Consider the following 12,945-nt stretch of genomic DNA (forward strand, 5'->3'; position numbering starts at 1 on the left):
TTTACAATGTATAGGGGAGACAACACAATTACAGTACAGTTCAATACAAAAGGTACAGGAGGGCTCTGCTCGTAGAGCTTACATTCAAAAGGGAGGGGGTGGTGGTACAAAAAATAATAGCTGCAGAGAATGATTTGATGGGGGTGGCTCGGGGACAGTTGTTATGTGGGTGTGGAATAGGCTTCCCTGAATAAATGAGTTTTTAGGGATCTCCAAAAGGTGGACAGGGTAGGGGCTGATCGGACATACTGGGGCAGGGAGTTCCACAGGATGGGAGAGGCTCTGGAGAAGTCCTGAAGGCGAGCATGGGAGGAGGTAACAAGGTTATAATTGGAGACATTTTTTTTCCCCTTTACCCCAGGGCTACAGCATCTGCGGTAATAACACAGATTTATAGTAAGCAGCCAGATTTGGCTATCAAAGTTAATTATGAAATAGTCTTGTATACTGAAAAAAATCTGATTGCCAATTGCTGTCAAAGAAAATCTTAAAAATGCATTTTTTTCATTTTTTTAAATATAAAAGATAAAAAATAAATTTGATAAAGACCTTTACATACCTGGTTCATACTTCTAGATGTATCAAGTACCAAAGTAACAACTCTGTCTTTGGACTGTAGCAGTGTGAAGGTGGGCTCAGGGATACTAAAGTCAGTTTTTGGGGGAGTGGAGAGGATATCATTGGAGTCCATGATTACTTCCCATGTACTGCGAGAGTTGCACATTCTGTTATGTAGATTTGGAGCCATGGTGTTATGGGTGCTGGCATCACAGAATTGAGTTATCTGAAAAAAAACAAAAAACATTTTTTTTGATAATTATCTGTAATATATTGTTAAAATACCTATGCTGTATGGGATGGAATATAAAGTGTGTTATCTTTATGGTGTCACTAAAAGAAACTAACAGGAATGCTCTGTAGGTTGAGGAAAACCTGGATTTCAACACAAAACTATTAAAGTGTCTTGATGGTCAAAATGTAAAATCATATATTTATTTCTACACTGTATTTCAATAATTTCTAGCCTACTCCTAATGATCTAAAAGATCTTCAAGTTTGTAAACCTACTTTGTGAAAATCCCCACACATTTACTTCATAGAAGTCTATGAGACGTATTCGCTACGCCCGCGAGTAGGTATTGCTGTGACAGAATTCACAGAGCCTGCCTCTCAGGAGTACAGGAATTACCGCTTGAAGGGAGCAAGGTACCATGGGATATGTAGTCCTTAGAAATGGAACGTAAACAGCAGAGGCTAAGCTGCAAAGCATGTAGGAAATCCTGAACCTTGTGGAAAGATGGCCAGCAGACAGACACCACTAACAACATAAAAGGAGATTTTTCAAGTAAGCTTATTTAGGATTGTCAAACATAACTATTGTTTGTATTGTTGTTTTTTTTTTTTTTTTAATCAGATTCTTTTTATTTTATTTTTCCATTAGCAACTATACAGACACATTGTACAAAATACATCCCATAAAACATCACAAATACTACATAGAAAACCCAGGAAAAAAAAAAAACCTCCCCCGAACAGCACCCCCCACCCACCCACCCAACACTTTTGGAGCATAAAACATATAAAGAAAATTAATGGAGAAAATGTAATGCTTACTAAATAGAGTGGACAAAACATGACCATAAAGTATTCCTCTTGATGAAAAATATATACATATACATACATAGTCACATATAGCCATATACATATAGAGCAATACTTATAGTGCTGATTGATTTATACCAATACCAGGGACATAGACTCAAGCAATAGTGACCAGATAGAATCGAACTTCCTCGTGGAATTCCTTAAAAAATGTGTATGTTTTTCAAAAGAAATTATCCTATTAAGATCAAAAATCCAGTCAGATAATGTAGGAGGATAAGGAGAGGTCCACTGAAGGGCAATCTGTCTACGGGCCACAAGTAGGACAAGTCTAATAGTATTCACAATAAGAGGCGTGTGTATAGAAGAATCGTGGTAACCCAGTAGGCACGTAAGTGGTTGAACTGAGATATTAACATCCAATAGCCCATTAAGAGTACCAACCACCTCCACCCAATATCTCTGGAGTTTGGGACATCGCCACAAGAGGTGTATCAGTATACTTGTATTACCACACCAAGCACAGGTTGGCTCAGATCTCAGGCCTATAGCATGCAGAAATTCAGGAGTTCTATATACCCTATGAAGGATAAAAATCTGAGTTGGTCTATGGGATGAGGAGAGAGAAGCACGAGGCGGAGACCGAAGAATGTTGTCTCAAACCTCTTCAGAAATAGGGCCAATATCCTGTTCCCATCCAGCCCTAGAGCAAATTGGAAAATTCAATAGGAATTTGTTTAACAGCGCCCTATATGTCACAGAGGTAAGACCCTTAGTTGACCTTGCTTGTACTATCTTATCCAGAACAAAGGTGGAAGGAAAGAATCCACAGAGCCTGCCTCTCAGGAGTACAGGAATTACTGCTTGAAGGGAGCAAGGTACCATGGGATATGTAGTCCTTAGACATGGAAAGTAAACAGCAGAGGGTAAGCTGCAAAGCATTCAGGGAATCCTGAATGTTGTGGAAAGATGGCCAGCAGACAGGCACCACTAACATCATGAAAGGGGTTTTTAAGTAAGCATACTTTTGAATGTCAAACATAACTATTGTTTGTATTGTTATTACAATGCTGATGTTTTCAAATGAAAGTGTATGCTGTGATCATAAATTTTCTTTAGGGGGTCATTCACACGGATGTAGAGAGCCATACACTGTACAAAATGGCATAGATTCACACCTGTACACATGAATACACTCTGAACTGTGTTTACCAGCATACAGCCATATCCTGTCATTGATTCGTACAGATACTTTTCCCTGCTTTACCAACCATTTTAAATATAAATAACGTAACTGAAGCGTATTGTCCCTCCCGTGAAGCTATTGTGTTCTACTGGCAGGGATGGGGAGCCATCCGGACCAGGCGAACACACAGTGATTATTGCTAACTGCTATAGCCACTCTCAATAATCACATGAAAAATCAGACAGGCTGGTTGTACCAAAGTTGTTTGATCATTCAACTTGGGTATAATCAGCCTTCCCATACATGGTTCGAATCGCACCCAATCCATCTATGGTCAGCTTAAGGATATTTGACTAGTACTATATTTAATGATTCCACAATGGGTACATACTCAAAGTTTTCTGGATCATATTCTCTTGCAGCATAGAAAGGTATGTGTCCCTCTTTCACTGATTATCAGAGCAGATTTCAGATTTCAGACATACAGATACATATATAGTATAAGTGCACTTTGTGTGAAGGTTCACACGCAGTGATCCACTGTTTAGGGAAATAAATCAAATTTAAAGGATAACTTAGCAAGAACCACTTTCTTGAAACTGTAGACACTATAGAAAGGGAAAAAAAAAATCTTGTTTTCATCAGTTTTCATGCATGTCAGTAATGTGCCCTATTCACACCAATGTTGATGTCATGTCAGTCCCGTGCAGAGAAAATCTGCATGTGATACTAGTGTTGTGATGTGAACAGGGCACATAGAGAACAATTGTTTTTTTTTGTGATCTTACAGAACATGTGCAGAAAAACTGACGTCTCTGTACCATGCTGTGAATGCGGCCTAACTGACGCTGGGGGGAATTGACTAACTGCCACTGCCAGTGATCAGTGATTGTACTGTACACTGTCACTGTACTAAAGACACTGGCTGGGAAGGAGTTAACATCGAGGGCAATCAAGAGGTTAAAAGTGTGTCTAACCAGGGCTTTTTGTCTGGCCGAATGTGCCCGAATGCTGTTACGCCTATATCAGACACAGACAGGGAAGCAGGCATAAAGGGGCGGCTGCATAAGCCAGTGATCATATATAGTTCTGGCTGCAGCATGCCTGAGACAGTGGCAATATTCAATATTCATGCTGGATGGGGCTTTGTTAATGCTGCTTGGATGTGGGTCTGTGAGTGTCTCTGAGCTGGAAAGGGATATCTATATGCTGGATAAGGATGAGCTCAGGCGTGTTCGCAAACAGCACGTGCAGAGCCACCGGAAAGTCAGCACTGCGCAGCAGTGAGACATTTCTCGATCTCTGCAGCCACGCATCGGGACAATGTCTCACTGCTTGTGATTAGCGCTCCGCAATGCCGACTTCCTGGCGGGCTCTACATGTGCTCTTTGCGAACACGCCTGAGCTTATCCTTAATGCTGGAAATAATATGGACCTGTCTCTTTCCTGGATATGGGCCTGTCTCTTTGCTGGATATGTAGCTGTCTCTTTGCTTGCCATGGGGAGGTCTCTTTGCTTGTTATGGGGCTGTCTCTGCTGGATTTGGAGCTGTCTCTTTGCTGGATATGTAGCTGCCTCTTTGCTGGTCATGGGGCGGTCTCTTTTCTTGTTAAGGGGTTGTCTTTGCTGAATATGGAGCTGTCTCTTTGCTGGTCATGCGGCTGTCTCTGCTAGATATGTAGCTGTCTATGCTGGTTATGGGGCTGTCTCTGCTGTATATAGAGCTGTCTCTTTGCTGGATATGGGCTGTTTATTTGCTCAATATGGGGCTGTCTCTTTGCTGGATATGGGGCTGTCTATTTGCTGGATATGTAGCTGTCTCTTTGCTGGTTATGGGGCTGTCTCTGCTGGATATGGAGCTGGTTATTTGCTGGTAATAGGGGTGTCTCTTAAGTGATAAGAGAGTGTCTCTCTCTGCTGGATATGGACCGGTTGAAACCATCTGGAAGTGCCTCTGAGTTTACTTTGGTAAGAGCTTGATATCACTATCTAATGTGTTGTGCATTTTACTACATTGCTTTTTATTAACACATTTTATACAAATTACATGTGTAGCCCCCCAAATTATACCTGTTCTCTAAGGGGTGCTGTGCTGGGAGGGGTGGAGACAAGGGGCGGTTCTAGGGGTGGGTAGGCAGTGGAGATAGGCGTGGCCTAGGGGAGGGGGGATTGAGTTCCTGCACCTTTTCTCCAAGAAAAAAACATGTTGTCTACCAAAGATCTCTGGACTGTGATTGCACACAGCCGATCAGCAGGTCCCAGCCATGAATCATTGGCCTGATCTTAAGCCCGGAAGTAGGCAGCGATGTACGGATACGTCACTTTGCTTACAGCCGCCACTCGCCCGACCACAGTACAATGCAGGCGGGTGTTAAGTGCTTACTACAAAATTAATACAAAATGTTCATTCTCTAAAGGCTTATCCCTGAAACATGCTATTGACATACCTCCCAACTTTTTGAGATGGGAACGAGGAACACCTATGAAGGTATAGGACACCCCCCGCCACGGAAAATTAAAAAAAAAATTATACAAAAAAAAATGATTAGGTAAACCCACAAATGCTTTTTTTTTTTTTTTTTACCACTACTATTCCTTTATATTGGTTTTTGAAATGTACAAATGCAGCGATTTAGAAATTGGATGAAAGGTTTAGCACTGGGAAACACTTTTTGAAAGATAAAAAGTGCATTTTATATACAACTATATTGATCAGACCAAAATGAGGGACAAATGAGGAGGAAAGAGGGACAGAGGGACATTGTTCCAAATTAGGGACAGTCCCTTCAAATCCGGGACAGTTGGGAGCTATGGCTATTGATGATAATTCTGAATCTATTTCAAGCAAACATTGCCAGGCATCCTTTCCTTTGGATAGGGAGCATCATTCGCAAAAAGCAGGTACCGTATATACTTGAGTATAAGTCGAGTTTTTCAGCACTTTTTTTGTGCTGAAAGTGCCCCCCTCGACTTAGGCTCCATTCACACTAGCGCGTTTTTTGATGCATTTTGCATTTTGCAGAAATGCATGGGAATTTTTTAACATGGGTTCCTATGGAACATGTTCACATCAATGCTTTTTTGTATCTCTGCGTTTTTGGAAAGGGTCGGGGACTTTTTTTCATGCAAAAAGCAGCGTTTTGCATGTAATGGATTTCAATGGACAAGCATCAAAAACGCAAGTGCACCGTTTTTGCAGCGTTTTTGCAGCGTTTTTGGTGCGTTTTTGCCGTTTTTTTTTTTTTTTTTTTTTTAATTGTTTTTTTTTTGTAATTTTTTTTTAAGACTGTAAAAAAAAATGAAAAAAAAAAAAAAAAAAAAAAACGCAAAACGCAAATCGCGGCAAAAACGCGGCAAAAACGCCGCAAAAACGCTACAAAAACGCTGCTCAAAAACGTGCCAAGCATGAAAAAAAAACCTCCAAAAACGCTCAAAAGCAACATGCATAGGTGTGAATCGAGCCTAATACTCGAGTCAAGCACTTTTCTGCAGCAAAAAATTTCATTTTCCGAACCAACTTTGGGGCTCCGTATCTCAGGGCCACTTAGCGCTAGGAACCCCAAATTTGGTGTGCAAATCCTAGCACCAAGTGGCCCTGAGATATGGGGCCCCAAAGCCGGTTCGGAAAATGTCATTCTCTGCTGCAGAAAAGTGCTTGACATTTTCTGAACCGATTTTTGGGGCCCTGTATCTTGGGGCCACTTGGTGCTAGAAACCCCAGCTTTGAATATTTTATGGTGCTAGTTCCACTGGCTTTGCACACCAAATTTGGGGTTCCTAGCACTAAGTGGCCCTGAGATACGGGGCCCCAAAGTCGGTCAACTGTGTCCATCTGCAGCAATGTCATTTTGGGACCCTTTGGGTTCAGAGACCCCAAATTTTGGCTGCAGCTAGGGGGCATCTAGGAACCCTTAACTACTGAGTTTAAAGTTCGGGGGACCTATGGCTGCAAATGGGCACAGTGAGGTATGCAAATGGGCACAGTGAGGCTGCAAATAGGCATTGTTGACCTTCTTTTCCACTTACAGTAGCTATGCATTTCTCACCCTCGTCCTTTACTCGGGTCAATACGTTTTTTCCATTTTTTTGTGGTAAATTAGGGCCTCGACTTATACTCGGATCGACTTATACTCGAGTATATACGGTAATTAATTTTTCACATATCCCCTTTTGGTTCTTTTAATTTCCTGAAGTTTTAGTATCAGGGTGTGTTTTACTTTAAAAGATAATGATATTTTCAGAGTCATGTTGCATCTGTCATTTGTAGATTTTAGAGCTGTTGGTCAAGCATGTGTACCCTGAAGGAAATGTAATTCATTACACTGCATTAAAAGGGTTGTAAAGTCAGAAGGTTTTTCTAATTAAAAAAGAGGGTAATATCCGCGCTTGGTAAAAAAACAGCATGCAGCAGCTGAACACTATAACCAGATATAAGGTATAAAATAAATGTGTAGAAAAAAGTGCAATACTAAAATATATGAAGAAAGTTGTTGGGCACAACTTACAAAAAAGTGCAAATTAGTGGCCATATAATGTGAACAGTGTTACCATAAATCACATATAGAACAACAAAATGCTAAATACTGCAAAAACTTGCATAAATCGCATATAAACCAAAAAATTGCTAAATACTGCAAATTAATAAAACTTGCATAGATCAAGCAAAATTGAGGAATATACAAGACCAAAAAGATCATATATATATGGAGAGTGCTACAATAAAGGTGCAAAAAAAATGGTGAAAAAATATTTAGTTAATATCTAAATGAAGTCCATAAAAGTGACTAAAAAATCTTCATACTTGGTGTGATTGCTTGACCTCGTGAAAGGAAGGCTTACTGGACCGCCAGCACACCCCCCCCCCCCCTTACTCAGGGAGGTCAAAGAGCACGAATTGGATCACAGATCCCCAGAAATGAACTCCAGATCTCCTGGGCCTCCTTGATCTCCCGGGCATCTCTTGTCAATAACCTCTGTGTCCCAGATGGTCTCTCAATCACGGTAAGTATCCCAAGTGTTCAAAAGATTGTGCACATCTTGCAAAAAAAGATATTATGCTCCAAATAGTGTAATATTGTCTCATCAAAAAGATTTATTGGAGTAAAAGATACAATGCTGTTTGGGAGCTTCCACAAGTCTCCAATTAGCATAAAAACAGGTTTAAAACAAAGAGTTGCTAGCAAGTAAAAAATCCTGTATACACCCCTTTAATTTGACTCAGTCCCCTTGACACAGCTGTGGTGTAATGTTAGTGTGCACTGTGCAGCAGAAACTTAAAGACAACTCCACATTTGATAATATAGTATATACCTTTTGTGTTGGTATGCTGTTTGGGAGCTTCCACAAGTCTCCAGTTAGCATAAAAATAGGTTTAAAACAAAGAGTTGCTAGCAAGTAAAAAATCCTGTATACAGATGTTTAAAAAGCGATTGCTCATGAGCAGAGCATGTGGGCGTGACTGCCCGACGATCGTTTCATCAACAACTGACGTCAATCCTGTATACAGACGTCATTACGTCTGTATACAAGTGTAGCAGCCACATTTTTGTACAATAATGTTATGTTAATGTTATAGCTTAGTATTTGGTGCCATCTAGTGCCCAAAATTGTGAATGGACTTTATTTTATTTTTCTTTCTGAAGATTGTGAGAAGATGATAGCAAGTGATTGATTGTTTACATTTCACATTAACTTGACCTACCCACAATAGCGATCTTCCATGAGAATCAAGAGACCGAACTGCATTCTGTGAAGGCTATAAAAGAATTCGGCGTGGCCATCTTAGCTCTCTTGGGAACCCATGGCCTGCCTGTGAGGATCTGTGTGGAGGTCTCCAGCGAAGCACGGCCTACACTCATTGCAGAGTGATCTGATCAGCGATCCTGCGGCATATCAGTGAGCTGGACTGACGGCGAGGCAAGACTGGATTACAATTAAACCTACACATAGCTAGCAGAAGAAAAAAGAAAAGAAAGACTGTCTCACAAAACGCAAGGATTTGCATTTTATTATCTCTCAGAGTTATTGTAGTATCAAGCAGTGGGAGCTCCCTAAGAATTGTGTTATGCTTTATTAAAATTACACTCGTCTCTTTTACATAGACCAGCGTACTGAGAGTGGGACAGTGCTCATAGTGAAGTCAGTTTCACTCTGCCATTGATCCCATTTTTATAGACGCATTTCTGATGGGGCGTACACATGGTCAGATTTTTCAGCTACAAAAGTCCGACAGCCTGTCAGACAGACTTTCGACAAACTTTCGATGGACTTTTGGCAGACTTTTGGCGGACTTTCTAACGAACGGACTTGCCTACACATGATCACACCAAAGTCCGACGGATTCGTACGTGATGATGTACACCAGACTAAAATAAGGAAGTTGATAGCCAGTAGCCAATAGCTGCCCTAGCGTCAGTTTTTGTCCGTCGGACTAGCATACAGACGAGCGGATTTCTGGGTCCGGCGGAGTTACGACGTAAAGATTTGAAGCAAGTTCCAAATCTAAAGTCCGTCAGATGTGCGACTGGAAAAGTCCGGGGAAGCCCACACACGATCGGATTGTCCGTCGGATTTGGTCTGTTGGCGTCCGTCTGACTTTTGTAGCCGAAAAGTCCGACCGTGTGTACTCCCCATAAGAGGTTAATTTAAACAACTTTTATATGTATAGTACTGTTGTGAACTAAAATCTGTTGGCTGTCACACTACATTGGTCTGACAGTACAACTGTTGTAATCATTATTTTTGAAACAGATATAGTAAAATATTAATCTTGGTTAGGTACCATTGTGTGGAGTACTGTTTCCTTTAAATTGCATACCAGGTGGAGAGCTGGAGTTTAAAGGTAAAGACAAAAGGTATACTATATTATCAATTGTGGAATTGTCTTTAAAGAGGAGTTCCAGTCAAAAAAAAATACATCAGCTGCTGACTTTTAATTGGACACTTACCTGTCCCAGGGTCCAGCGATGCGGGGGATCGAAGCCCCGCTCGTCTCCCCCTCCGTTCAGCGGCGCCGGCATTGCAGCTGTGGGCGTCGGGCTGTGGCTTCACAGCCTGGCACCCACTGCGCATGCGCGAGCGGATTGACAGGAGGGAGGGAGCAGAGCTGAGCCCTTCCTGTGCCGAGGGGGAAGTGATGTCACCAGCCCAGGCACTGGAAGAGGCAGACCACGAGGGACCCCCTAGCAACAGGCATTTAGAAGTAAGTTAAAAAAAAAAAAATATCCAACTGTTTCTTTGTATTTTATTTTAGGATTTTTCATGTAGTTTTTTTTTTTTTTTTGGGTGGAACCCCACTTTAAGTTTCTGCTGCACACTAAAATTAAACCACAGCTGTGTCAAGGAGACTGAGTCAAATTAAGGGGGCGTGATAGCAGAGTACAGGCCCAAATCAAATATCAGCAGCTCCTTCGGGGGTCAGTGCTACACAGGATTTTTTACTTGCTAGCAACTCTTTGTTTTAGACCTGTTTTTATGCTAATTGGAGACTTGTGGAAGCTCCCAAACAGCATTGTATCATTTACTCCAATAAATCTTTTTGATGAGACAATATTACACTTTTTGGAGCATCATATCTTTTTTGCAAGATGTGCACAATCTTTTGAGCACTTGGGATACTTACCGTGATTAAGAGACCGTCTGGGGCACAGAGGTTATTGACAAGAGACGCCAAGGTGACGGGTATCACGAGGTCAAGCAATCACACCAAGTCACATATTCATATGAAGATTTTTTAGTCACTTTTGTGGACTTCATTTAGATATTAACTACATATTTTTTCACCATATTTTTTGCACCTTTATTGTAGCACTCTCCATATATATATATATATGATCTTTTTGGTCTTGTATATTCCTCAGTTTTGCTTGATCTATGCAAGTTTAATTTATTTGCAGTATTTAGCAATTTTTTGGTTTATATGCGATTTTATATGCGATTTATGCAAGTTTTTGCAGCATTTAGCATTTTTTTTGTTCTATATGTGATTTATGGTAACACTGTTCACATTATTTGGTCACTAATTTGCACTTTTTTGTAAGTTGTGCCCAACAACTTTCTTCATATATTTTAGCTCTGCACTTTTTTCTACACATCTTACCTTCTGAACCTTCTGTGTGCAGCAGCCCACCTCGGCCCCCCTATTACTTACTTGAGCCCCATCTCTGTCCAGCGATGTCCACGAGTGTCTCGGCCATCCGGGACTCTCCCTCCTGACTGGCTGAGACACAGCAAGCAGTGCCATTGGCTCCCACTGCTGTCAATCAAAGTCAGTTAGCCAATCAGGAGAGAGGGCGGGGCAGGGCTGAATCACAGCTCCGTGTCTAAATTGATACAGGAAGGTGCAGCTCGGCTCGGGTGCCCCCATAGCAAGCTGCTTGCTGTGGGAACACTCAACAAGAGGGAGGGGCCAGGAGCAGTGACGAAGGACCCGAGAAGAGGAGGATCTGGGCTGCTCTGTGCAAATCCACTGCACATAGGAGGTAAGTATAACATGTTTGTTATTTTTATAGAAAAAAAATGAGACTTTACAATCACTTTAATTTCATTTGTAGGTGATAAGGATTCTGAGATTTATCATTCTTCATTATCTGGGTTTATCCACCTATAGATTATATACTGCAAGTGTTCCACTGCCTGTAAAAAAAAACCCAAAAAACATGGATTTGCTCTGTATAGGTTTTGTGGGTATCACCATAAAGTAGATATGGTAAGCATGAGATTTAGACTCACTTAAATCAAAACTCTTTCAATCAACATTAACAATTAACATTTCCTATTTGTAAAGGGTTAGTTCACCTTAACTAAAAAGCTGTCTATGCAGGTAAGGGGTGTCTGTAGATAAAAACAAACTTGTTCAGCTTTGAATAATGCCCTCAGTATAGATTTAGGCCATTTATATACTGGAAAACTCCCGGGACGTTGCTAGGATGTTGCTAAGAGAGGCCTAGACATTACTGTTCACCTCCACCATCACAGGAGTGAGCTCTCAGAGCTGAGCTCAGAGCTACTACACCAGGGAAGAGAATGAGCATGTGAGGGTTTTTTTCTCTGTCCCTCATTTGGTATGTGAGGGGGTTTGAATCAGAGCAACAGCTTGCTCTTATGATGGAGAAGGTGAACAGTAATAGCTGGGCCTCTCTTAGCAAAGTCCTGGGAGTTCAGTCAGGTGTCATGAGGTACAAATGGTCTAAACCTATAGCAAGGGCATTATTCAAATTGGGTCAAAGCTGCGCAGCTTGATTTCATCTACAGACACCCCTTATCAGTATAGGAAGTTGTTTTAGTAAAGGTGAACTAACCTTTTAATCCTGAGGCTCCATGCACACTAGGAGCAGAAAAAACGTCAATGTTTTTAGCTTAAAAAACATGGCATAAAAGACACAAATAGAAAGCATATTGTACAAAGTTTAGGTGAGTCTATGAGAGTTTTAGGCCTCATGCACACGAGATGCCGGTGCAAACTCTGCTGAACACATGTTTTTAAAAGCTGAAACCGGCGTTTGGAAACGCCCGTTTTGCCGTGTTTGCATGCCACGTTTAGCCGCGTTTTACTGCGTTTGTGTCTAGAAGCGTCTGCAGAGCAGAGAATGACATTTTGCAACCCAACTTTGGGGCCCCGTATCTCGGGGCCACTTGGTGCTAGGAACCCCAAATTTGGAACTAGCACTACAACATATCCAAATTTGGGGTTCCTAGCACCAAGTGGCCCCCGAGATATGGGGGCCCCAAAGTCGGGTTGCAAAATATCAAGCACTTCTGCAGCAGAGAATGACATTTTGTGACCCGATTTTGGGGCCCCATATCTCGGGGCCACTTGGTGCTAGGAACCTCATATTTGGATATGTTATAGTGTTAGTCCAATTGTGTTAGCATACCATATTTGGGGTTCCTAACACTAAGTGGCGCCAAGATATGCCCCAAAGTCAGGTTGTAAAAAACACTTATAAACGCAAACTTTAGCCGCATTTAGCCACGTTTGGTGTCTGAAACGTGGAAAACTTTTGCGTCTGAACCCATTTTTTTGCTTCTGGAAAAACAAGGTTAAACGCAACTGCCTAAAAACGCCAAAAAACGAGACTGTGTACATAGACACATAGGATAACATTGAATGGGTTCAGGGGCAGTTGAAAAAAGTGTCCAACTGCCTCTGAATGCGA

General features: G+C 41.5%; 1 protein-coding gene across 1 annotated transcript in view; it reads right to left on the bottom strand.

Moving 5' to 3' along the window:
* The window catches only part of LOC141103523 (calcium-activated chloride channel regulator 1-like), a 118,594-nt gene that overhangs the window by 38,024 nt on the left and 67,625 nt on the right, over nucleotides 1-12,945 (bottom strand). The window contains exon 6 of the mRNA XM_073593200.1: nucleotides 560-784. Within this exon, the coding sequence (XP_073449301.1) occupies nucleotides 560-784 (225 nt within the window). The remainder of the gene's footprint in view (nucleotides 1-559; nucleotides 785-12,945) is intronic.

The sequence above is a fragment of the Aquarana catesbeiana genome, linkage group LG07 (assembly GCF_042186555.1).
Source record: "Aquarana catesbeiana isolate 2022-GZ linkage group LG07, ASM4218655v1, whole genome shotgun sequence".
In the NCBI taxonomy this organism is placed as follows: domain Eukaryota; kingdom Metazoa; phylum Chordata; class Amphibia; order Anura; family Ranidae; genus Aquarana; species Aquarana catesbeiana.